This window comes from Hyperoodon ampullatus, assembly GCF_949752795.1.
Source record: "Hyperoodon ampullatus genome assembly, chromosome: 2".
Lineage (NCBI taxonomy): Eukaryota > Metazoa > Chordata > Mammalia > Artiodactyla > Ziphiidae > Hyperoodon > Hyperoodon ampullatus.
In genome coordinates this window covers 97,856,107-97,882,425 of record NC_136915.1, presented here as the reverse complement: position 1 = coordinate 97,882,425, position 26,319 = coordinate 97,856,107, and the positions used below count along the sequence as shown (strand labels likewise).

At 53.1% G+C, this 26,319-nt stretch overlaps 1 protein-coding gene across 3 annotated transcripts; it reads right to left on the bottom strand.

The window, feature by feature from the left end:
- Positions 1 to 2,175: 2,175 nt before the first annotated feature.
- CSF1 (colony stimulating factor 1) lies at positions 2,176 to 16,783 on the bottom strand (the record flags this gene model as incomplete). 3 transcript variants are annotated; one of them, XM_079697851.1, is made up of 9 exons in its annotated part: positions 2,176 to 2,221; positions 2,553 to 2,605; positions 3,124 to 3,254; positions 3,600 to 4,145; positions 5,354 to 5,501; positions 9,996 to 10,166; positions 11,945 to 12,007; positions 13,262 to 13,384; positions 16,538 to 16,576. In XM_079697851.1, 9 exons carry the CDS (start codon positions 16,574 to 16,576, stop codon positions 2,176 to 2,178), a joined length of 1,320 nt encoding a protein of 439 aa, XP_079553977.1. The 3 variants fall into 3 exon arrangements, with proteins under 3 accessions (XP_079553977.1, XP_079553978.1, XP_079553979.1); XM_079697852.1 differs by having other exon boundaries at positions 3,124 to 4,145; positions 16,538 to 16,783; XM_079697853.1 differs by lacking the exon at positions 3,600 to 4,145.
- Positions 16,784 to 26,319: the final 9,536 nt, after the last annotated feature.

Here is a 26,319-nt window from a genome sequence, read left to right as displayed (position 1 = left end):
CAGGATTCCAGATGTGTTACTTCTTGCTGTTTTCTAAATAGGCTCCCCTGGTTTTCAGCATTTGGCAGATCCCCTATCTCGCTAGGAGTGGCTCAGACCTGTCACTCTACCATGAGAAGGCCCTGAAGTGCTGGCTTGCGTTTGGCACGGGATGTGACTGGAAACTTGAATGGGTTCACTCCAGCTAGTCAGCCAGCCTGCCAATCCGCAACTTAGGCAAGCAGCCAGCCAGTCAGTTAGCCAATCAGCTCACCAATCGACTAGCCAGTTAGGCAGTTACTAGCTAGTAACTGGTCAGAGTCACCCAGCCAGCTGGTCAGCCAGTCAGAGTCAATTAGTTAGCTGGTTAACTGGTCAGCCAGAAGGCTGGACAGTTAGAGACAGCCAGCCAGGGCCAATCGGCCAGTCAGCCCTGAAGCCAATCAGTCAGCATTTACTGAGTTCTTAGCAAGTATGAAGAAGCCCTCTCTGTTTAGGACTCAGGATAGAAAAAGAAATGCAAAAAAAGTAGAAGACACAGTCCCTGCCCTCGAGGGGCTTACAGACTTCTTAGGGGTATGGAATGTACACATATGCATCAAGTAAGATTTTAAAATGTATAAAAACAAACAACATCCAAGTAAGTGCAAATCGATATAGTATTAACCAAATACAAAAGGGCAGAGGAGTAGGAGCTAAAAGAGCAGCCAGAGGGGGATGGAGACCATCAGGAAGGGCTGATTCCTGCAGCCTGATTGTGGTCTGAGGGGAAGGAAGGGAGGAGGGCCGTGGGCTGCCTGGAATCGGGGAGCCCAGGGTGAGGAGTGATAAGAGTCACATGTTTATCAAAAACATGGACGAGGACAACAGAAGGCACTCATCTACGTGCAGGAGACACAACTGGGAGGGCTATGAAGACAGAATTAGGATTTAAAACAATTTCAGTAGGCTCGGATGATAGGCCTGAGCCCACAAGGTGGTTTTAACAAGGATGAATATAAATTCCTGCACATGGGTAAAAAAATTAAATTCTCCAAGTACAGGATAGAGTCCGGCTTGACAGAGGTTCATGAAAAATGGAACTAGGGGTTTTAATAGACCACAAGCTCAACATATGACAACAGAATGATGTGGCTGTTAAAAAAACAAACAAACACAGATGCAGTCTTAATCTGTACGAATAGAAGAACACTGTCCAGATCAAGGAAGGTAACAGTCCCACTGTACTCTGAGCTGGTCAGACAACATCTGGAGCACTGTGTCCAGGGCTGGGCGCCACATTTTCAGAGGGACATTGACAAACGAGTGTGTCCAAAGGAGGGCGAACAGGATGGTGAGGGGTCTGAAAACCATATCATATAAGGAATGTTTGAGGGACTTGGCCACACTTAACTTAGAGAATTCTTAAAGGGGACATGGATAACTGACTTTTAATATTGGAGGGCTCTCATGAGGGAGGATGGGGAGGAGGCAGGGAAGCCAGTTATGCCTCTAGTGAGGAAGGACTTCCCTACAGTGCTATTGGGAGAGGGCAGGGAGCTTGCCTGCGACTGAGAGTGTGTGACCAGAAGCTGGCTGACTCCCCATCTGGGATGCAGAGACACTAGGCCAAATGACCTCTGAGAGCCCTTCTAAGACTAAGCCTCTATGGCTCCTTGCATCTAAAAGCAGGGAAGTAGAAATGATCTTGGTTGGGAAGAAGGGTCAAATCAGGGTGCAGACAGAGAGGAAGCTGGCAAGAGGTGCGTGTTAGGGGCAGCTGCTGGAGGAGCTTGGGTGCCAAGCTGAGAATGTTGGGTTTGAAGTGGTTGGTGATGCAGAGCTGCTGAAATTCCCCAAGACGCTAAAGACCTTACATAAGAACAATTTGGTTGCTCTGGGATGGAAGGTGGCAGCAAAAGTAGAAGCCCAGTGCAGAAATAATAGCCCGACACAGAATTAACAGTGCCTGGCCTCAAATGGGGTGGAGGGAATGAAGGGGCAGTGGGAGGCCTGAGGACTCAGGGAGAAGAGGGTTGGCCAGACCTGGCGATAGATGGAAAAGGGGGTAGGAGAGAGAGAGAAGGGAGTCAAGTGTGGGTGCCTCAGGGGAGTTGGTGGTACCACAAACAAGTTAGGGTGACTGGAAGATTTGGGTGTAACTAATTTTAAAGGGTGGCGAGAGATCCAGATCAGAGTCTTACCTTAGAATTCCCTCTACACTGGCAGTTCCACCTGTCTGTCCTCATCCTGGGTCAGGGGGCTGTGGGCAGAGCATAGGCTGGCATAAGACTTTAGCAGAGGCCAGGGAGTGAGGGGATCCCCTAAGTTTGCCCCCCAAGCCCGCACACACGTGTTCCAGCCCTCTCAGATTTAGAAGACCCAGAACTGCCTAACCCTAAGAAGAAACTAGGAAAAGTCCCAGATAGCTAGGAAAGAAGAGACACCCTTCCTTCTCCCCACCCACCCCGGAATCCTGTTCTGAGCCTTACAGCAAGCGGGAGAGCGTCTCTTCCAAATCTAGATGGGAAATAGATGCCAAGACAGGCCCCCCATGCCTATCAGAGCCCCCCCCCGAAAAAAAAACCTCTCACCTGCCCTCTGATTGCTCCATGGGAGAATCCACTGTCTGAGGCTCTCGATGGCTCTGGGGACAGAAAGGAGCAGGCTCACTGAGGAGCTGAGGGTGCGTGGGGACGCCGTGGCCCCATCCTCAGGCAGGGCTGCTCAGGGACTCTATGAGAGAGTTACCAAGCCTCCCCATTCGGGATCAGCCAGAGGGCCAGGGGGCTTCCAGAGGCCTCTCCTATCCTCATACCCCAGCTCTGCAGAGCTCCCAGGGAATGCCCTGGCCTGACCTCACACGCATCACTTTCCTCCTCCATCTCCCCTCCCATCTGGGTTCTCATCCTGCTTTAGTCCAAGCACAGCGTCTCCTACTCTTCTGCCCCAGGCCCTACTGGTTCATCTTGTAGCCTGAGCCTTCCCTGTTCTTGAAGAAACCCTCCATTTCAACCTCCCATCCTCTGTGCTCAGTCAGCCTCCTGTCTCTCAGCGCCTGAAGAACCCAGTCTGAGCCCAAGTCATCCTCCGAGCTGCTCCTCCAGCCAGGCTGTGCCCTGCCCCCACGCGGAGCCCTTCTCTCCCGCATCGGGCTCTTCTTACCCGCCGCCTCCGCCTGTAGAACAGGAGGCCGCCGACAGCCAGCAGGACCAGGATGACGCTGGGCACGAGCAGGCGGAAGACAAAGCCGGGGAGCTGGGGGTCGGAGGGTTCCTTGTGTTGCCTCTCATGGCCTGCGTCAGTCAAAGGAACGGAGTTAAAACGGGCTGGGGGCTTGGCCGCCCCCTCACTTGCTTGTCCTCCTTCCAGCTCTGTGGTGCTCCTCCGGTCCCTGGTGCTCCTCTTGCCTTCCAGCTCCCCAAGGGGCAGCACGTTGCCCCGGGAATGGCTTCTGGGAAGCCTTGGCTGAGAAGAGGGGGCAGAGGGACTGCTGCGGCCGTGCGGGCGCAGTGCTGGGGGCCCGGCAGAGCCTGGCTCCTGCTGGTCTCTGGGCGAGGCCGATGAATGGTCTGCATTCTCAGGTGTGTGACTCCAGGCCTCGGTGGGTCTCACGGGGCCCACCATGGGCAGTGGTGTGCTAGTTACATCCACAGGCTGCCAGCCCTTTCCTGACCCAGAGAGTGGTGAAGATGCTGACAGGAGACGGCTGGTCCTGGTGGTCTCTGCCTGGACGCTGCCTCCCCACAACGTGCGGGAGGCAAGCTCTGCCCCTTGGGGCATAAGACCCTCACTAGCCTCTCCGGAGGCCTCTTCCAGGGACAAGTCAGCGCCCAGCACAGAGTCAAGAGTGTCCTCCATCCCAGTGACAGGAGCTCCGACAGAGGGCTGGGGCTGAGGTGAACCTCCAGTGGGGCGGCCCTCGACGCCCAGGGTCTCTGGTGACTCAAAGCTCTGGCAGGTGCTCCTGGGTGGTCGCTGCTTGGCAGTGCCCGGGTCCACTGTGCGAAGGGCCTGCTCTCTGGGCAAGAGGGAGCTGCCCTTTGTCCCCTCAGAGTCAGCCCAGGTCAAGCCAGCCATAGGGGCCATGGAGGGGGCGAGGGGCTGCTGAGGGGAGACAGAGGCCAGGTCACTGCTAGGGGTGGCTTTGGGGTACAGGCAGTTGCAATCAGGCTTGGTCACCACATCTGAAAGAACCACAGAGAGAGGGAGAGAGAAGGACGGGGAGGAGATAGAGTCACCAGCCTCCAGCACAGCTTTCCCAGAGGGATGGAGAGGGGTATGTGGGTCTGGGGGTCCCCTCATGCCCTAACTCAGCCCTGGGGCTGAGGAGAGGACAGGACTGGGGCCAATGCTCATGACACAGGCCTTAGACAGGGAAGGTGCAAACTGCAGGAAGGTTCTTTGCAGGGAAGAGCAAAAAGTGGGGTTTAGACACACAGATTGGGGGTTGGGGTCAGGCAAGACCGGAGAACAGCCCTTTCTGGAGTTCCAGCTGGCCAGACGCTAAGCCAGGGGTGACAACAGCCAGCCAGGAGGTTGAGTAGTGGCCTCCAGGACTAACACAAGACACCCTCAAGCCCCAAAGACACTGTTGGTTGGAAAGCAGCAAGGTGGTTTCATGCACAGCAAGGGGCTAAACGGTCACGGCCACAGGCGGGAACAGGCTGGGGCTGGAATGTGGCCAAGGCTTGAGGCCTTGGGATTGAAGCAACGAGACTGGACTTGGCCATTGGCAGGTCGCAGGGCCTCAGCCCCTGCCTCGGGGAGCAAGGTTGAATGTAGGTGGGCACACGTGGCACAGGACGCAGAGACGAGGACAACGCAGGGTAGACATGTGTGCAGCTGGGCCAGCACTGGGAGAGTTTGAATGATGCTCAGACTTCAAATCCAGCCTTGTCCCTTGAGGGGGCACTCAAGGCATCCTGGGGACTTCTGGAGCCAGGGTATCCTGGTGATTCGCAGCAGGGCTCCCGGAGCAAGGGCCCTGAATCCCCGATGGAGCCTCTGCTCTCTCCACGGTACCCCCCATACGTTCAGCCAGCCTGCAGAGCCGGTGGGAAAGCCTCCATGCCTACAGGGCTCTCTGAGAGGGCCCCCTTTTCCACTCCCTGATCTCACAGCCACCAGCATGATCCTTCTTGATGCCTCAACATGCAGACATATGTAGGTGTGCATGCACACACATGTCAGAAAAGGCATGTGCCTAGGACCACCCAGAGGTACATGAAGCCACATATGTACACAAAACAAGCACGTCTACACACACAGGAGCACGAGTAGCAACGAGGCTGCCTCCCAGGGGTCCCTCTAGCCCCATGCGTCACCTCCCAACGCAGCTCTGTTCCACATGCCCTTCCCCAACCCCACACTTGCTGGCCCCTTCTGTGCTCACCTTGGCTGGAGCATTTAGCAAAGCTATTGTTGCAGTTCTTGCTGAAAATGTTCCAGTCCTTTTTAAGGAGATTCTTTGTTTCATTAAAGACATTCTTAATCTTCTCCAGCAACTGGAGAGGCGTCTCATAGAAAGTTCGGACACAGGCCTGGAAGGAGAGCAGAGCCCCCCTTGATGAGGATGAGCATTGGTCCCATGTCTCTAGCATGTTTGTCAAACCCCTGGCCTTTCTCACATCCGTCTTATTTTTCTCTTGTTTTCTCCCTCCCCTCTACCCTGGTTTGCAGAACCCCTATGTCCTGAGTTGGTGAAATTTATCATTTATTCATGGCTCCATTTCACACATATTAATGTGCCAGGCATCTGGTAACTACCTGGAAATCACTCAGCGAACAAGAGAGAGGTGGTCCCTGGCCGATTTGGACATTGAGTCCAACAGGGCATCATTATTAAACATATTGTTACAAGTGTGGTGAGTCCTAAGAAGAATGATCTGGGCTTCCCTGGTGGCACAGTGGTTGAGAGTCCGCCTGCCGATGCAGGGGACACGGGTTCGTGCCCCGGTCCAGGAAGATCCCACATGCCGCGGAGCGGCTCGGCCCGTGAGCCATGGCCGCTGAGCCTGCGCGTCTGGAGCCTGTGCTCCGCAACAGGAGAGGCCACAGCGGTGAGAGGCCCGCATACCGCAAAAAAAAAAAAAAAAAAAAAAAAAAAGAAGAATGATCTGAGAGTGTATAACAAGGGGAACTAAATGAGGGCCTGGGGGAGTCCCCAAGGAACTGACCAGAAGATGAGCAAGAGTTAACCAGGAAAGGAGGTGGGGTTGGAGAGAGCTGTCCAGGTGGTGAGAATAGACTGTGCAAAGGTCTTGACACAGGAAAGAGCCTGAAATGTTAAAAGATGAAAAAGAAAGCTACAGTGGCTATAGCACAGCCATCTAGGAGGAAAGTGACAAGAGATGCAGCTGAGAGAGGTCAGCAAGGACCAGGTCCTGCAGGCCTTGTTGGCCATGCCAAGAACCATTAACCTGGGCTTCCCTGGTGGTGCAGTGGTTGAGAATCCACCTGCCAGTGCAGGGAACATGGGTTCGATCCCTGGTCCAGGAAGATCCCACATGCCGTGGAACAACTAAGCCCGTGCGCCACAGCTACTGAGCCTGCGCTCTAGAGCCTGCGAGCCACAACTACTGAAGCCCATGTGCCTAGAGCCCGTGCTCCGCAAGAAGAGAAGCCACCAGGATGAGAAGCCCGTGCACCGCAACGAAGAGTAGCCCCCACTCGCCACAACCAGAGAAAGCCCACGCACAGCAACAAAGACCCGACGCAGCCAGAAACAATAAATAAATAAAATAAATAAATTTATTTTTTAAAAAAAGAACCATTAACCTTATCCGTAGAGCAAAGAGAACTGAGGGGATGTTGGGGAGGTGAGTGGAGCATAAGACTCCAGTCTTTTAGAGAGATCATCCTGTGTGGTGAGGAGAATGGCCTGGAGGAGGCCGTGGGGCTGTGGGTCCTTCTCTGGCACTGGTGTATCTTGGAAGGAGAGCCAAGGCTGCCCCAGCTATGTCTGTTGAGCTGCTCTTTTCTCTTCTGCTCGTGGGACCCAGGCTCCCCACACCCACTGGAGCTCTGAGAAGCTTCACACACTCCTGGTTTTCCTCGCACCCCTTGAGCTGCTCCGTCTCAGTCTCCTTACCAGGCTTCCCCCCTCCACCTGACTTCCATAGGCTGGCACTCCTCAGGGCTCAGTCCTGGGCCCACCCCTACTCTCACCCCAGACACTGTGCCCAGGGCTTCATCACATCTATGGCCCACCTGCCGATGAGTCCCAAGTCCTTCCTTAAACTGACCTGCCTGGGGAAGAACTATGGGCTTTACTAGGTGCTGAAGTCCTTGAAGGCATCACTGGATGCCCAGGGGCTGTGCATAGTAGGCCCTTAGTAGATGTTTACCAGATAAAGGAGAGAATGAATGTGGGAATGGGAAGACCCGGACTTGGCTGCATCACTCACCAGCTCAGCAACGATGGCCAAATGAACTTTCCAGCTTGGGTTCATCTCCTCATTTGGAAAGTCAAAACAACAATCCCTGCCTGCCTCCCACCCAGGGCAATTGTAAGGAACAGGTAAGCTGGCTTCTTCTCATCTTTCTTATAAAATCTCTGTCCTTCAAACCTCACCTCCTACTTCATAGAGAAAACAAGGACACAAGGTCCCGATGTCTACCTGTCTCAACAGAGTCTGTGCCTTCTTGCCTCCCGAGCTCTGAATCCCTCCCCTGCCGGCTCCTCAGGAGACCAGCTCCTCCAGCTTCACTGGCTCCCCGCTCCTGGAGTCTGTCCCCCTGCCCCCAGCATCCCATACAGTGTGCAGGGTAGGCGGCTTGCTAAAATGCAGATTCCGAGGCCCACCCACAGACCCAGTGAATCGGACTTTCTAGGGGTGCATACTGGGAATCTGCATTAAAATTTTTTTTAACTAAAAAATGTTTTTTGAGTTTTTATTTAAAAGGAAGGTGTTTTTTTTGGAACCTGCATTTTTTAAAATGAAGACTTCCTTTTTATTTATTTTTATTTTTTGGCCACGCAGCATGCGGGATCTTAGTTCCCCAACCAGGGATCAAACCCACACTGCCTGAAGTGGAAGCGTGGAGTCTTAACCACTGGACCACCAGGGAAGTACTGGGAATCTGCATTTTAAACAAGCTCCCAGGTGATTCTTATGAACCTCAACATTGGAAAACCACAGATCTAATACCTCTCTTATTTAAAAGTCTTCCCTCCCTTCAACCCACACTCACTCCAGCTACCTCTCTTTTTCTGCGGTTCTTTGGAGCCAGGTTCTTCCACAGTGCTGCCTCTACTTCCTCACTTTCTGTTCACTGATCTGGCACCTGCCTCCAACAGCAACCTCCACGTTGCCAAATCCATTGGACACTTGTCAGCCCTTCTCTTGCTTGGCTTCTCAAACCCCGTTTGATAAAGTTGACTACTCTTCCCATCTTGAAATGCTCTTTTTCATGTGCTCAGGGATCCCACACTCTCCTGGGTTCCCTCCCACCCCTTAGACTGCTCCTCAGCCTCCTTGCCAGGCCCCCTCCGGTGCCTGACTTCTAAATAAATGCTGGGTTTCCTGGGCCTGTTTCTCTTCTCACAGTGGGCAGTGTTATACAGTCCCCTGGCTTCACCGATGACCTACAGACCAACACCACTTACATCTGTCTATCACCAGCCAAACTCAAGACCCATACGTCGAGCGGCCTGCTTGACATCTGCACTCGGCCATTTCATGAACATCTCAAGTGTAATGTACCCCAACCTGAACTCCTGCCCTTCCCCAAACCTGCTCTGCCCCATTTCAGCATCACGGGAACTCCACGTGCTGGAGACAAAACCATCACGACTCTTCCCTTCCCTCAACACTTACGGCCGCTGCACTACCAAGTGCTCGGGTTCTTTCTCTAAACTCAGGAATGCGTGCGTCCCCTTGCCTCACCTTCACTGCACAACCCTAGTCCAAGCCGCCTGGACTTGCACCTCCTGCTGGCCGCCCAGCCTCCATCCCTGCTCCCTACATACCATTGCCCGCAAAGCAGCCAGAATGGTCTCCCAGCGCAAGTTAGACTAGGTCCCTCGCTCTTTAGACAAAATCCCCCATTTTTAAGACCCCAGATGATCTGGCTCCCACCTCCCTGGCTCTCTCCCTTTCACTCCCCTGCCTTGGCCGTGCTGCCCACACCTGGGGGCCCTGAATGTGCACTTTCCTGCTCACCTAGGGCTTTGTGCCCAGCGTTCTCTGTTCTGGAATGCTCTGACCAGCCTTATTTCTTCCTCTTACTCATCTTTGGACCTCAAGTGAATATTTTCTTACTCAGAAGCCTTCCCTGTCTCTTCTTTCCCACTGCCTTTTTTTTTTTTTTTTTTTTGCGGTACGCAGGCCTCTCACTGTTGTGGCCTCTCCTGCTGTGGAGCACAGGCTCCGGACGCGCAGGCTCAGCCGCCATGGCTCACGGGCCCAGCTGCTCCGTGGCATGTCCCACTGCCTCTTAAATCCAAGTCCTGTTTCTCTCTCCCGGAGCCCCACGTACTTCACCTTCCTGGCTCACTCCCTCACCTGCCTGCTTCAGGTCTTCCCTCTCTGGTTTTCTTTCTGCAATGCAGTTATTGACACTTTACTTATGCATTTTGTTAACTGTCTCACCACCCCTACATGTAACCTCCATGAATGTGGGGAATTTTGTTTGATCACAGCTGTATCCCAGAGCCTAGAACAATACCTGGTATGCAATAAGCACTCATTAACTATTTGTTGAATGAATGAATGGTCCTCATGGGTTAAAATTCTATTTACTTGTGTCATTGTTTGTTTAATGGCTGCCAACCTCACTTAACTATAAGCTCCAAGAGGGTGGGAACCATGTAGTTCTTGCTCATGAAGACATCGTCAAGGCTTAGCACTGTGCCTCCTGCACGGTGAGTCCTCGGCAAAGGTTTATGGGATGAATACGTGAGTGAGAGAGCAAGTGAGCAATGACATGGGTGAGGCCAGTGAGTGCCTCTGTGCCTATGGGTAGGGATGGTACCACCGCAGCTGCCCTCTGCCCTCCCCCACTCAGTGCTCCTGGCTCCAGGGCCCTCCTACCTTGTCCTGCTCTTCATAGTCCCTGGTGAAGCAGCTCCTCAGCCTCAGAGAGAGTTCCTGGAGCTGGACAATGACAATGGCATTGGGGGTGTTGTCTTTGAAGCGCATGGTGTCCTCCATTATGTCTTGCACCAGGAGAAATGCCTTCTTAAGGTAGCACACGGGGTCGTTCTGAAAAGTAGAACCTGGAGTTGACGACCTGGCTAATGCCACTTGGGAGTCCAAGCTCTGTGCTGGATGCCCTCATCCCAGGCAGATGGAGGGCTGCAGCCTGCCCTACCCTTACTCCTGAGGAGAGGGGCCACCCCCTCCAGTAAGAAGGAGAACGCTGCCCTCAGCTGGCTTTCATTCTCCCTTGTTGGGATCTGGCGCTGCTGGGGATTGTGGTAGAGGGAAGGAAATGTGGATTCTGACCAGAGAGATCCTCAGATTTCTGAAAGATGAGGCTTTAATCAGGATGAAGGTGTATAGGTAGGGTGGGTTCTGGGGAACTTCCGTTTTTCTGTCTTTGACCCTCTTTTGGCTTGCTTTCACACAAAGCCCTTTACCATATGGCTCCTTCTAATCCTCCAGGCCATAGGGATACTGGAGACTACCTCGGGGTCCAAAGAATGACCTCAGTGTTTTGTCTCCCTAAAGAGATGGTGGGTGCCTCAATGAAGACTCTGCTTTTAGCTCTGTATTCCTAGCACCTGGTGCAATAGGTTCCTAGTAGTAAATGCTTGGTAAGGTGTGAGTGAGTGGAACACCAAGGTTACTCCTTGGACCATGAGGTGGTCTCCAGTTCTCATAGAAATGTGGGGCTTCCCTGGTGGCGCAGTGGTTGAGAGTCCGCCTGCCAATGCAGGGGACACGGGTTCGTGCCCCGGTCCGGGAAGATCCCACATGCCACGGAGCGGCTGGGCCCGTGAGCCATGGCCGCCGAGCCTGTGCGTCTGGAGCCTGTGCTCCGCAACGGGAGAGGCCACAACAGTGAGAGGCCCGCGTACCGCAAAAAAAAAAAGAGAGAAATGTGTATGGGTCAGGTGTGCAGAAGCTCAGAGATAGGAGCAAATTCTGGGCATGATGGCGATTTTCTAGGAGGCACAAAGAAGAACAGACGTGGAATAAAGGCTGGGGTGGGAGCAGCTGGATAGGCATTACGGGCATCAGAAAGAGCTGGTGCAAAGGCTTGGAGGCAGGAAGAAACAGGGAATGGGGGTAGTGGGTTGGGCCGTGTGATAGAGACTGGAGCTTATAAACCCCAGGCTAAACAACCTAGGCTTTCTCCTGGAGTGAGGGGTCTCCAGGTTTGGGGGAGGCGGTGAAGATAACAGGCTGTGGTTCAGAGAGCTCCCCCACTAGTGGTGGGGTGAGGGGTGCACTGGATGCAGGAAGGCCATTTAGGAGGCTTTTGAAATCATCCAAGCAACTGATGGGGTGAGGCCCCAGAAGCCGGAGATGCTGGGAGGTAGAACCAGCAGCACTCACTCAGTTGGGTGTGGGATAGGAGGAAGAGGGAAAGGACTGGACTGATTCCCTGGTTGCTGGTCTGTCTGCTGGATGGAGGTGACATCCTTAAGCAAAACATCTGACCGAGAAGAAGTACTGGTTTGCCTTAGGCCTTAGAGCCAGCCTGCCCGCGTTCAAATCACTTACTACCTATGTTCTCTCCCTTAACCTCTCATGAACAAGAAGAGTGAACCACATAGTCAGGATCAAAAGTGCCTGGCACATAGTAAGACCTTGACATGTGCCAGGCCAGCAGAAGGGAGCAGCAGGGGACTTGAGCCCTGGGCCCTGCCCAGCTCAGCCCTGGACCCTGGCACCCCAGACTTGAGTACCAGGGGTCCTTAACACCATACCCTGCCCAGCTCTAGGCCTTCTCCTGCCTTCATGCTCCCACACACACCCACCCTGGGAAGTTCATACATGCTGGCACATGGGCCTTGTAAACAGCCATAACTCACCAACTGCTCCTGGTCTACAAACTCGAAGGCAATTTGGCATGAGGTCTCCATCTGACTGTCAATCTGTAAAAGAGAGCAGGCCAGTGGTGGCAGGGTGTCTGCACTCGACTGAGCTTGCCTAAGAATGGGGACTAGAGTTTCTGGATGGATCAGGGTTTGATCCTCATCCATCTCCCTCCAACCACACCTGGAAAGACAGAGCCAAGGCTAGGGGAAGACCTGTGCCCTCCACATGCCCAGGGGAGGGTTATAGAAGAACAAGAAGTCTCTGTCTTGTACCTCCCACTCTGAAATCTCACAGATGCCAGCTTGTTATAAGGAAGAACTATCTAATATAGGACATAATCTCCTGCGGGAGGTAGTGAGCTCCCTGTCCTGGAAGGAATTCAAGCAGAGGCTAGACACGCTCTGGGGATTCAGGATCTGTAGAGACTGAGGCTAGATGCCCTTAAAGCCCTCACTGGTCCTCAGAGCAGTGGTTCTAAGCCTCAGAGAATGTGGTGGCTCTTGGTCTACCTTGGATTGCTGCAGCAGTTACATACAGGAGGGAGAGTATAGGGGGTAACAGAGGCAGGAGGCCCAGCCTATGGGCTCCAAGTTCAGGGCCCTGGAGCTGGCCTTAGCCTGTGGTGCCCCCCACTGCCTGGCTGGCTAGAGGGATGGTAAATTCTCTTCTGAGGACAGCAGCCATGACAGCAACCTGATTCTGCCTGGCTGAACCACGTTTGAAATTGTTGACGACTCTGCTGGCACGGTTAGAGTGAGGCACGGGCTCCTTCATGGCCCGGGTGATCAGGCCATCCCAGCCCCAGGGCTCGGGCAAGAGCCAGGGAAGTGAGGGGGGACGGCTGGGAGTTAGGCGGGAGCCTCCCTTCCAAATCTGGCTGAGGCCCTGGTGCCAGGCTGGCGGCACATCTGGGAGTCCAGGAGCTAGAGGCAACATCTGGACACAGCAGGCAGACTGGGCTGGCTCCTGAGAGGAAGCATCCCACCGAGGGAGAGCTGGCTTTACAACCTTTTTCAGAGTCCACGTTTGACATTCCAGGCAATCATTAACCTAGGCAACCAGCTAGAAGTCTACCCTGTCCACCGCCTGCAGGGGAGTGGGAGAGGGTTTCAGGATTGAGGGGGGCTCAGAGGCATTGACCTTTAGAAGGTCAGTGAGAAGAACATCCGTGGAGCTAGTGGGAGCCATGAGCCACATCCTGCATAGCCGTATTTCTCTGCCTACAACCACTCTCTTTGGCCCTGCTCCCTGCCTCCTGCCTCCGTTTCCCCAGTGGGGAGAAGGTAAGGTAGGCAGGGCCACACACTCACCAGCTGCTGCAGGAACTGCAGGTGTCCGTTCCCAATCATGTGGCTACAGTTCTCCGACACCTCCTCGGTAGTACTTCTGCTCACGAGGAGACAGGCCAGCAGCAGCAGGCGGCCCAGCCATGTCTGTGACAGAGAGGGCATCATTTCTCCCCAGCTCTCACACTCCCCAGGAACCCCCACGCCTTGCTGAGGGTGGAAAAGCAGGGACCTCAGATCCACAATGCTACAGATCTGCCCCTCATCCCAGAATGCAGCATTCTCCAAACCCACCTTACTCAGGACTTCCTAGCAGCCACGCACAACCTTGCTCTCCCTCGCTAACAGTCCAAATGTCGTCTCCTCCAAGAAGCCTTCCCAGATTAACCCAGGCCAAGATTTACTACACACTGAACTTCTAATGAGGACATGGGAGGTATGCCTACCAGTCTAAATGTCAATTACACAGGAAACTCCTTGAATGCAGGACTTGCATCTACCCATCATTCTGTCTGCAATATCACACACTGAGCCAGGCATCTTGTGAGCTGCCCACTCCTCTCAAGTTCATGTTCTTGCACTGGCTGGCTTCCAGACTTGGAGCCAGAGGTATTTGCCTGGGCCCAGCCCTTCCTCCTACCTGATTCCACACAGGTCTGGCTCTGCTACTGGAAAAACCAGGGGCCCAAACTCAGTTTCACTGGGAACCTATCCCGCACCACAGACCTCTGGAGCCCTGGGTATGTGTGTCAAAAAGAGCCCAACCGATTAATCAGAGGCAGCAGTGCCAGCTCTAGACCATCCCTGGCTGGCACCTGCCTATCGGAGCCCCATCAGGCTCTGCATCCAGCCAGTCAGCTCTTAGCATTGCAAGAATGTTTTCTGAGATCTCTCCCCTCTTTCAGCACCCACCTGGCCCGGTAGCTGCTTACCCCCAGAGTGATGGGACAGGCTCCTGACACCCTGTTGTTCCCCTTCCCTCCTTCTTGCCAAGGTCCCCTTAGCCCTCTCCCTGGCTCTAGGTCTCCCCTTCTCCAGCCAGAGGCAGAGAAAGACCCTTGGGCTTTCTTTCCGAAGCTGGATATTGCCTCCTGGCAGATTCAGGGAAATGCTGTTAGGATGGGGTGCGGGCTGGCACCTTCCTGGGTTCTGGGATCTGGGCTCTGGGCTCTGGGCTCTGCCTCAGTAATTCAGATGACGAGACAAATACTGCAAACAAGTAGCACATTGGAGGCTATGAAACAGTCCACAACAACATGCTGATTTACATATAACTAAAAGCCCAAATGTTTGTTAGCTCTTACTAGGGAGGAGAGGCCCTGGCTGGGCTCCAGGGAGGTTGCAGGGAGGAGGGGCCACAGTGAGGCCTTGAAAGATGGGGAGACGTTGATGGCAGAGAGAGGGAAGGAGAGGCCTGGAGGAAAGAGGCACAAGATGGCCCAGTGCCATTCAGCACAGGGATCTGGTGAGGGTCCTGGTCTGACCTGGGGGAGGGAGACTGTGGAAGAGGCAGAACAGTCATGGAGGAAACATTGGGCTCTGTTGCCTGGTTGAGGAGGTAGCTCTGGGTGGGAATAGCTGTCCAGGCCCTCAGGAACCTGCAATTCAGGACCCATGGGAGGAAACTGGGCCATGCAGAAGGTATGTCTCTGCCCCAGGCTGGCTGCCCCTGAGGCTCTGAGCCCCAGGCATCAGTGGTATGGAGGAAAGGGCCTATGGGGAAGGGGATGCTCAGGAAGACAGCCTTGTCACACACATTTCAAGATATTGATGTTTAAGGACAGCAAGGAGAGAGCAATGCTTAACCCCAAGGGCTGCCTGGCTTTTGGAGTTATTTCAGGCACCATGTGGGAGGCTGACTTTGAAGGTAGCCAAAGGGGCTACCCTGCACCTGGGGCCCTGATTTGGCCTCAGAGGAGGATCTGGACAGGCACCAAAGGGTTAACACTCTAGCTTGCATCTGGCTGGGCCGGCTCTTCTCCCCCCTTCTTTCTTCCTCCCACCCACCAGCCTTGGCCTCTGGGGCAACCACAAGGAATCTTTGCTTCAGTCTCAGAGAGATGCTGGGACATCTCAGCCCAACTATCCATCCTCACCTGCCTCCTATCTTGTTCTATCTTCCCCACCAACAAGGTCCCTGGAGAGATCTTAGCATGAGTGGCCCCTTGGGCTGCCCCTGTCTAAAACCAGCCTCTTTCTTTCCACCTTTCCTTTCCTCTTCTTTCCTCGTGGTCTCACTTCCAGCCCCTGTTTATCTTGTTGCCTATCACCTCACCCTTCCTGATTTCCCCTCCTAAGCCCATCTCTTCTCTCTCAGTTGGACTCTTCCTCCCCCGTGGAAGGGCTCTTCCTTCTTACCCTACCTGCAACCCCCTCCCTTATCCTCCAAATATTTTTCTGCTTCTCTCCCCCCTGGGTTTCTCCTCTAGGGTTCCTCAGAAGCAAACCCATTGGAAGACCACTTACTGTTCATTAACGGTGCCATCCTGCGCCATCTAGGAGCTGCCCCACAGTTGGGGCAGGACAGTCCCCATGCAGTCCTGAGCAGCCCGCTGCCCCTGTCCACAGTTCTGCAACCCCAAACCTTCCTTCCACCCTCCTCTACCACCACTAAGCCCAGGATCTCCCCAACGGACTGAACCAGGTTTGGCAGGAAGATTCAGAGCTGGCCCCATGCAACTCGGGGACGCCGCCCCCCACAAAACATACTTGATCCAGCCACCCAAGTGCCCAATGGCTTCTGTCTGTGAACCGGAACAAGTAGTGGCTTGCCCTGTACCTTCCTTTTGCTTTGGCATTCTATAAGCTGGATGGCCCCTGAACTTTCCCCATCCAGAAGCGCCCACTCCCCAGCAGGACCTAGAAGCATGTGTATGGCCCATGAGGAATGCCCGCTGGGAAGGCACCACCCTCAGCGCACAGCCACTCCGTCCGTTGGCGGTGGCTGATCAGAAGGGAGAGAGTCAGGGATGCAGCCTCTGCCCCTTGGCTGCGAGCCCCTTTCTCTTGCCAGCGGGTGGCTCAGTGTGCCTCTCCGTGCAATGGGGTGAGCAGCCTTCCCTTTCCCGAGGGAGTGCCGCAGCCCCAGGAGTAGCTGCAGGGCCGCCTCGGGTCCCAGCCAGAGCGCGAGGGGCCCCGCGCAGTCCGTGCGCAAAGATGGGATGGAAACCGGAGCCCGCTGCCGGGGCGGAAGAGCCTCGGCAGTCGGCGCGTCCGGGCAGCGGGCTCCCACGGGCCGCGCCGCGCCGCCGAGCTCCCGCCCCAGCCCGGCCAGGGCCCCGCGCCACGGCCGTCTCTTACCGTGGGAGGGCAGCGCCCGGCGGCGCCCCGCGCGGTCATACGGGCAGCTGGGTCCCGGCCGGGCGCGTCGGCCGCCCTCGCTCTCTCGTTCGCTCGCTCGCTGGCCGCTGCAGAGTCCACGCCCCGGCCGAGGGCCGCGCTGCTGTCCCAGGAGTGCGGAGGGACCCGCGGCGGCGCAGAGAGCCCCCTGGAAAACTTTCACTTTCCCCGAGCCGGGCTCCACTGGCCAGCTCCTCGGCACAGCCTTTTAAGCGGACTTGTGAGGCATGTGGTTTATGGGAAATCACCTTGGACAGGCGCCAGACACACACACACACACATACACAGGCACACACACGCGCGCGCGCGCGCGCACTGACACAGACACACTAACTCCAGAGGCCCACTGAACCGCCTCCCCGCCCCCACCCCGCGGGCTGGTCTTCTCCGCTCGTCTTCCAGTCGCCTTGTTTGCTGTGCTCAACGCCGAAGCCTTCGAGAAAGTAACGCGGGCTTCACCGCTTCCCTCCCTCCAGCGCGCCGGCTCTGGACAGAGCCTTGCCTTTCCTTCCGCGCTCTCCAGGCGGATCCGGTGTTCTCTCTCTCTTTCTAATATTCCTTTCAAGGGACTTTCCCTCTAGGCCTGAAAATTCCCAAATCTGAGCAGGAAATGGCCTGAGGGCAGGGGCAAACATTGGAGACTGGGGCCTCCCCCGCTGCGCTTCCTGCAGCACCTTGTGGAACCCGAGTCAGCAGGTTTGTAGGCAGCCCTCTCCTTCTTATGCAGCCCCCAAGCCGCCCGCCCAGCCTCTGTCTCCTGTTCTGGTGTCAGGGTAGAGGCAGGGAGCCTAACTACCTGGCCAGAAGGGGATGAGTTGTGTCCTGTGACAGGGAGCTGGGAGGCTCTGCTGTGTGCTAGGAGATTCTCCCAGCACCTGACCTGCAGGTGATGTAAATGCTGGCTGTTACCCATGCTCCCTTCTGAGCCTCCAGACCTGAGGAGATTGGCACCTGGGCCCTAGATTTCCCTTGATGCTTTTGGAAATGCATTTACTAAGATGATTAATCACATTTTGTCTCTACATGAGAATGAATCTAAATGAGGCCTAATAGGAGGAGCCTATTAATCATAATGCCAAATTCAGGAGCTCTCTCTTTCTTCAATTCACTATGGTTCAATGTTTCAATCTCTCTGTGACTCCACCCAACCCCAGCCCCTGGGAAATACATGATATACAGCCAGGTCTGGAAGGGGCATCTCTTGTCACTTGCTCCAGCCCCAAGAAGTAATTTTACACCTGCATGCTCTTGTTCATACTGGTTCCTCTGCTTAGAATTATCCTTTCCCCACTTGTCCTTAAGGCAAACATCTCACCCTTCAAGGCTGAAATCACACCACATCCTTCACCAGCAAAGCCTTCTTTGACTCCTCAGGCAGATCAATGGTTCCTTTTCCTGTGGTCTCACTGAATTTGGCTCCTTTCTCTGTGGTCTCCCTAAGTTGTTTGTCTTTCATTCATTCATTCTCCACATTATTCCAAAAAGTATTTCAGGTGGTGCTGATAGTTATATTCTGGATCATCAGACTGAAACTTCACCCCCACCCTGGACTGAGAGTTCCTCCAAGCTGGTCCCATGTTTACCTCCAAATCGAAAGTGCCCAGCACATAATAGATACCCAGTTGATAGTGATCGAATGAGGCCATTAGAGAATAATTCATTCATTTAATAAATGTGCACCAAGTGGCTACTATGTGCCAGGCACTGAGCTAGGCCTGGGAATGTGATGATGGACATGTCGGCATATCCCTGCTTTCATAGGTTTGGGAGTAGTCAGAGCTTAAAGGGTGTGGGGCAGGCCTGGATGTTCAGAAACTTGAGGAAGGAAGGCCAGAGACAGAGTCCAGCCAGAGGAAGGAGTCTGAGGGCTTACTTCCCCTGGGCATTGTCAAGTGGTCCCAGTACAAAATGATTTAAGATAACATGTTGACACCACTTGTTCTGAGGACTGATAAGAGGTTAGAGGAAGTGATGTGAGGAGATAAACCTCTGACTTGTTGAACTGGGAGTAAAATTTTACCTGCTCCCTCCTTCACCTGACCGACGCTGTGGGCTCACTGAAGCCAGTGTTAGGACATAGCTCTGCCTCTGGAAGTCAGCCTTCCTCTGTCAGCACAAGCCTTGGGTTCTTGTTTCCCCTAACGGAAATTCTTTACACCCCCAGATTTGAACCCTGATTCCACCACTTACAAGCTATCTGACCTTGCAACTCTGCCCAGTCATTTGTTGTATGACTTGGGACAAACCTCTCTTAGCCTCAGTGTCTTCATCTATAAAACGGAGACGTTTATATTTCTCACCAAAGTGTTGAGGATTTAGTAGGATGATGCCTGTGAAGTGTTTAGCCCAGGACCTGAAGGTAGTAAGTGCTATTGGTATTAGCATTATCATTAGTATTAGTATTATCTGCCCACTCGAATGCGTCTTAAGCAATGACACTACAGTAGTGCGGTAAACTTGCAAGTCCCAATGCCAGACTTCAGTCCCAGCTCTGCCATTCATTTGCTGTGTGACTTTAGACAAAGCCTTTATTCCTTCTGAGTCCCTCTTTCTTCATTTGACAATGGCGACGATAAGCCCTTTCCCCAAGGAGTGGATGAGAGGTCAAATGGGTGACAAATGGGGGTCTCTAGGGCAATGAACAGCACAGAATAAGTGCTTGGTTATGAAAGAACACTTTAGAATTGTAGGCTATGGGATGCTGGGAGTTTCTGCCTGTGTGGAGCTGCAGAGGGATGAGCAAGGTGACCGTGACTCCACAGTGGGACTTGCAGCTGTCTCATCTCTGTTACCTTAAAAGGAGAGGTTGTGAATCTGCTTGACCTCAGGCGAGCTTTACCACCAGACATGGAGAAATTGAGGCTGGAAGAACTTATGGTGTGCCTGGTAGGGCTCCCCTGGACAGCATCTCCTTGGCTCTCTCCTGCACTGGGCGGATACTCCAGCCCCTGCCTGTCTGGCTGGGAGACCTTGGGCAGGCAGGTTCTGGCTGAATCTCAGGGCCAAGCCAGCAGGATGGTTTCCATCTGCATGTGGCTCCTTAGCTGTTTACACCCGTGCGAGCCTGTGTGTGCCCATTGGTGGTCACAGAGTGTTGGAACCACAGACCTGACCTAGAAGCTGTTCCACCCATATTGCCTCAAATGAGCAAACAGAGTCTCAGACAGGCGAAGCCACCTCCTCCAAAGTCACACGTGATTGGTGCAGTGTGGGGTGGGGGCCTCAGGACCGAGGCCTGGATTGACCCAACTCTGGATCCCCTGTGTTCTCCCTGGTCAGAGTAGCTGCTGTTCTCCCTGCTGACTACTGGTGGAGTTATGTCCGGAGCAGGGTCCTGGGGGAGGCATAGAGGAATTTGGAACAATCCAAGATTTGGGGTTTCAATGATTTCCTAATGTAGCATCATCAAGAAGGCAGTGCTCAGCTGACCCACCCTGGAGGAGGGCAGAAGGGAGTACCAGAGGGACCCTGCTTGTCAGGGGAATGAAGCAAGGGTGGGAGGAGAGAGACAGAAAAGAGAGAAATGGAGACGGATGGGAGGAAGTGGGAGGAAAGCTTCATTTGCTAGTTGTCAAAATGTCATTTCTTTGAAATTATTTGACAGGCAATTTCCCCTTGAGATCTTCTCTAGGGAGTTGACGTCTATCACAAAGGACTCCTTTCTTTCTCTTTCATTTTCTTTCTTCCTTCCTTCCTTCCTCCCTCCCTCCCTCCCTCTCTCTCTCTCTCTCTCTCTTTTTTCTTTCTTTCTTTCTTTCTTTCTTTCTTTCTTTCTTTCTTTCTTTCCCGCTCTCTTTCTCTCTTTCTTCTCCCCCTCTTTATTTCTTTCTTTCCCCCTTTATTTCATTCCCTCTTCATTCCTTTCATTTTCCTTCCCTCCTCTCTCCCGCCTCCTCTTCCTCTTCCTCCTTCATTTTCTTCTCTCTCTCTTTCTTCTTTCCACTAAAGTGGCCCAGGGCTCTTTAAGAAGTGGACTGGGGGTGGATAGCATAGCCTTGGAAGCTTGGGGCTGCAGAGGAAATGCTGCTTTCCTGTCCCCGTGCTCCTGGCAAGGTGCTGCAGAGATGGCCAGAGTGTGCTAAGATGCCCCAACTAACCCATCTCCTGTGCTGCCCCACCCAGGTCTATTACTCTGTGGGCTGCCTTTCTAGTCATGCCTTCTCCCTTTTTATAGGGCAGTGGTGAGCGGGGTTGGGGGGGGGCAGCACGAAAGTGGTAAAGTGGCCATAACGGAGGGACGTTGGACTGGGTTTCTCATCAGTTGAATGGGAATGGTTGGGACTTCCCTGGTGGCTCACTGGTTAAGAATCCGCCTGCCAATGCAGGGGAAAAAGAGATCGATCCAGGATCGATCCAGGAAGATCCCACATGCTGCGGAGCAACTAAGCCCATGCGCCACAACTACTGAGCCTGTGCTCTAGAGCCCTTGAGCCACAACAAGAGAAGCTGCCGCGATGAGTAGCCCATGCATCGCAAGGAAGAGTAGCCCCCGCTCACCGCAACTAGAGAAAGCCCACACCCAGCAACGAAGACCCAACGCAGCCAAAAATAAATTTAAATAAATAAATAAATAATGAATGGGAATAGTAGCTCCCAGCCAGTTGACTTCTCAGGGCTGCTGTGAAGACCTTGTATTTGGTAAACTACCAAGAACCAATATTTGATACTTTGGAAAATGACTGATAGAAGTGTTGAGACCAGATCTTTCCCTTGGAGGACAGCCAGCTATACCCCTTGTCCCTGCAGGTACAAAAACACTTGTGCTGGCTTCAGCGCCATGCCACCAGGAGTCTTGCCTCTGAAGGGGAGGCATTCTGGGAGGCCGTCTGTACCAGGTGTCCAGCTCTTTCTTCTGCCCTGAGCTTCCTGCCAACGCCAGGAGGCTGGGCACCATCTTCTAGACCTGGACAGGCTCTCTCAGGTGCTCATGAAGTCCTCAGAGCTGATCAATCTAACCTAGAAGTGAAGAAAAAATTTATTTGCATGAATTTTGGCTTCCCGAGTACCCTCCCTACCTGCTAGAGTTATAACTCCTTAGCTGAAGACCCTTCTAGAATGAAAGTTTGTCCTAACCGTCATTGGAAAAAAAAGAATCATGAAGAGGATCATGTGTCTGCTGGTTTCCAAGCAACAGATAAGCATACTTCCTATCTTTGGCCCTGCATGACTTCAGAGCAAATAAGGCAGAGAATTACCTGGAAAAAGGAAGTGAAAATCTACACCATCTGTAATCATGTGTTAATGCAATAGGCATTTTTGAATGTCTGCTGTGTGCTGGGCCCTGCGTTCATCCTCATCAGTTGCATTACATGCCCTCCCTGCTCACAGCCTGCCAGGGAGACAGACTCCTCAGGGACAATCCAACTTGAGGCAGTGAGTGTGATGATGGGGAAATGTATGAAGTGCACCAGGAGCCACTTGGCTTCTGGAAGTCACTGAAGGGAGCCAGAAACCTGGAGCAGAGAAGAGCCTGAGGGTTGGAAGGGTTCTAGTCCCAGATACAGCTGGGGGACAGACCCCTTTCTCCCACCTCTTGTGATTTAAGGCTATTCCTTGCCTTGGTTCTTTATGTTGGTTTGCCCAATGCCAACTGGGAAGTCCAAAAGGAGGCTTCCTCACGAGAGTGCCCAGCTAGTTGGGATGGGGAGGCCCAGAGCACGGACATGAGTCAGGAGGTAAGACTTTCCAGGGTTGCCCTATGTGAGGGGAGGAGAGGCAAGAGTGACGCCCCCTCCAGTCTGCAGCCCTCATCTCTGTGGCTGCCCTAAGCCCCGGGCCACGGTCCTAGCCCAGCCCCAGGCCCTTCAGCCAGACGGCAAATCTCCTTTCCACTGGCTGGTGCTGTGCACTTTTCCCTGAGGAGTAGGAAGAGTCCGAGCAGCCCTCATGGGTGGAGCAGTGAAGTGTGGTAAGAGCATTAGCTCTGCGGCCATAATGCTTGGGTTAAAATCCCAAGCCTCTTGCTAGCTCTGTGTTCCTGGGTAGGTTACTTAACCTTTCTGTGCCTCAGCTTCCTTATCCGTAAAATGGGGATAATAATGGCATCTTCCTCATAGGCCTTCTGTAAAGTTGAGTTATTATGTATAAAATGCTTAATACATTGGCTGGAATATAATGGGTGCCATATAAGGGGGAGAGCTATCATTATTAAGGAATAGTGAGACCGAGAGGGCACTGCGCCTGTTGTCCAGTCAGTGCTACTCGAGACTCCATTAAAAGAGGACTCCAGAGCGGCTGTGCTATTGCCTCCTCAGCAGTGCCCTAGCCAGGCAACAATGGGGGCAGGGGTGGAGGCGGCACATGGCCAAGGCTGCTTCCACCCCAGAAAAGCCCCTCTCCTACTGTGAACATTCCTCTGGATCCTGCTGTGGAGAGAGCCCTGCTCTGGGGGCCAGGAGGGTGCGGGGTTGTTGAGGGGCAGGCTTCATCCTGGAGCCAAGGGGGTGGACAGGGTCTGTGCTCCCAGCTCCCACTTGGAGTTGCTGTCAGAAACAGGAATGCAGTGTTCCTTGGGAGCCTCTTTCCTTCCCCTAACCACAATTGGCCCACAGAACCACAACTACCAATCGGTCCATTCATCAGAAAGCCTCCTGATTGTCCAGCCGGTACAGCTCCCGCCCTCTCCCTCACATTCCATCTCCCAGGCGTGGGGCTGCTAGCCCCCAGAGCAGCCTGGTCATCAGGCCTGGAGCGCCCTTCACTTCTCTCCTCCCAGGAACAGGAGTCTGGGACAGAATCCAGGCAGTCCTACGACGATGCCTGGGGGCTCTTTGGGGCTGTTAGGTTAGAATTCTGTTCCTGGGAATTCCCTGGTAGTCCAGTGGTTAGGACTCCACGCTTCCATTGCAGGGGGCCTGGGTTCGATCCCTGGATGGGGAACTAAGATCCCACAAGCCACACGGTGCCGCCAAAAAAAAAGAAAAGAAAAGAATTCCGTTCCCGGAATTAATTCCTTCTAAGAGACTACATTGCCCAGCTCTGTGCTAGAAGGCAAGCAGGGGCCAAAATTAGATGATCCAGTCCTCAGTGTGGTGTTGCAGGATTTGTCTTCACCTCAGACAGGGACTTTGACAACTTGCTGGAACTCTCTGCACCTCAGTTTCTTCATCTGCAAAATGAGGATTATAACAATTGTGAACTCCCGTGAGTAGTGTTAGTATCAAATTAGAAATTTCCTAGAAAATACTCTGTCCTCTTGGAAGACGCCTGCAGATGTTGGCCATCACTAGTAAAGGACTTTGGGTTTGAAACTGGATTTCAGATCCAGATCTGCTTTCTAGCTGCAAAACCTGGAGCCACGTAGGAACCTCTTTTAAGCCCCAGATTCCTCATCTGTTAAGTGGAAATAATACTACATGCCTTAGAGAGTTTATAAAAAGTCAATACCAGAGATAACCAGACCCTTGGTGCAGAGAAGATGTTCAATGAATGTTAATTACAATCATTCATAGAAGTAGTAGTGATGATATGGCCAGAGGGAACCGGCCATGGAAAGTAAACTGGGTTCACACACATTTTCCCTTCTACTCAGCTGCAGCTCCCCATGCTGTAACCACTCAATAAATATTTGCTGATTGATTGAGGACGATTGACTCTGGGCTCTGGTGCCAATATCCCTGCACCAGGCTCAGGGCCTGCTTCAGGGGACAAGGAACTATCTTGCCTGGAGCCCCTCTCCCCTCCCTTTGTCCCTGCCTTATGTCAGATATTTGCTTCCCTTAAAGCTATTTCATAAACAATAAATAAATAGGTCATAAAACACTATTTCACTTATACAAGAAGACTGTCATGCCAAAGCTATTTTATTATGAAGAAAGCAGAAAACCATAGAAAAAATATTTTTAGAACACAGCAGTAGAACTCATGTTCTGGTTCTTCCTTGAATTTGAAAAATAAGGTCATGGACTATATGCCTAATTTTAAAGCCAACTTCAAATAGGGGTCTTTCTAGAGCTGAGTTTTGGGGGGTCCTAAACTGTGGACTCATGCCATCTTAGACACTCTGGGCCCCAAGGGAGTTTCACCCCTTCTTGCAGGTGGGAGCCAGGACTCAAGAGGAAAATTAGACATGTACCTCTGAAAACACTGGCACTTCTTCAGACATTAATTAACTCGTTCACTTAATGAACATTGAGCACCTACCAACTGCCCGGCCCCAGTCACTAGGGCTAAAATCATTGAAGAAGACCCATCTCTGCCCTCAAGGAGCTCTCGGCCTTGTGAACACACTGCTCCCACACAGAGCAGCAGTGCTGGATGGGATTTGAAGCAGGTGAGTGGGTGGGGAGTCAGGAGCGCTTCTAGGAGGAGGAGACCTTGGAGCTGCATTGAGAGCAATAGTACACCAGGTACAGAAATGGGGAAGGGATTTCCAGAGAGAGGGAACAGCATGCACAGAGGCCAGGAGAGGTAACTGACAGTGTAGTGGGCTCTGGGCAGTATATTCTGGAATGATTGGAGCTGGGGAGGAAGTGTAGAAGTGGGAGAGAGGCCTGGAGGTCATACACACAACATTTGACTTTACCACGAGGAGTTGCTGAGGAAGCTGGAGGGTGCCAGGATCAGATCTATCCATTCAGTGCATGTTTTTTGAGCTTAGGGCCCCTTCCTTAGGTTCTGAGGGGCACGTGAAGAGATGCATATGGTACTGAATGGACTCCTGTCCTCGGGAAATGCAGCATCTAATCAGGAAGTGAGGGGATTTGGGGGTGCCACAGACTTAACTAAATTTATCAGCTAAAGGGACGTTGCCCAGAGAGAAAGAGGCTAAACAGATGGAGAGACAGAGGTCACTGAAGGAGTGGGATCCTGGGGGTGGGCGGGGGTAACATCAAGGATGCAAGGAAAGATTTTGTGGGGTCAGGAGAAGAGGTGTTTTGCCTTTGAGGTCAATGGTGTGGGTTTCAGAAGAAAAGGGGTTTGGGAGACCAAGTGCTGTTGAGAGCTCAGGTGGTTGGTGGTGGGTCCTGGTGGGGAGGGAAGGCGGAGGGGCCAGGAGAAGTTCACTGCCTCAATCAGCAAATAAGACACATGACTACTGAGCACTGCCGAGGACCAGGGACAGAACCAAACGGCCATGGTTCCCTCCCCCAGGAGCTCACAGCCTTCTTCTGCCTGGCCTGCTGCCCCTTCCTACCGCTCCCAAGTCCTCCTGTGGAAATCATGTCTTTTAAGGCCCTCCTGAAATGGCCCTGCTCAGGAAGCCTTCCCATTGCTCTCAGCAGGAATGCTTTTTCCCTCCTCTGGATTCCATGGTGCTTTGGTCTCCGCCTCTCTTTTGTTTGTGTCTTCCTTTGCATGTATATTTCTTACCCTTCTGCCAACTAAACTATGAGCTTCTAGAGATAGCTTTTGGTCTCCCACAGGACTCAAATATACTAGGTGCTCAATAAAAGTTTGTTGAATGAATGAGTGAATGAATGGACTTCAAGAACTCAAGTCATTCCCCCTGCTGGAAATGACCTCTCCTCCCCTGTTCCTAAGCTGAGCTCCTCACTTCCATCCCACAGTGGCCTATCCCAGGGCTGGCTGCTGGGTCACATGCTTGTCACAGGTCCTCTGCACTTGGTTGGGGTCATGGGTTCCGACAGGATGCCAGAGCTGCAGGGTTTGAACTCACTCTGTCTGTGAGTCAAGGTGTGAGCAGAACCTTGGGGGCCTGTGCAGGCTCACTGAAGGCTCCGGGGACCTGTGTGCTTACCAGGACGCTGGAGCAAGGCTTCCTCCCTCGTGGCCTCTCATTT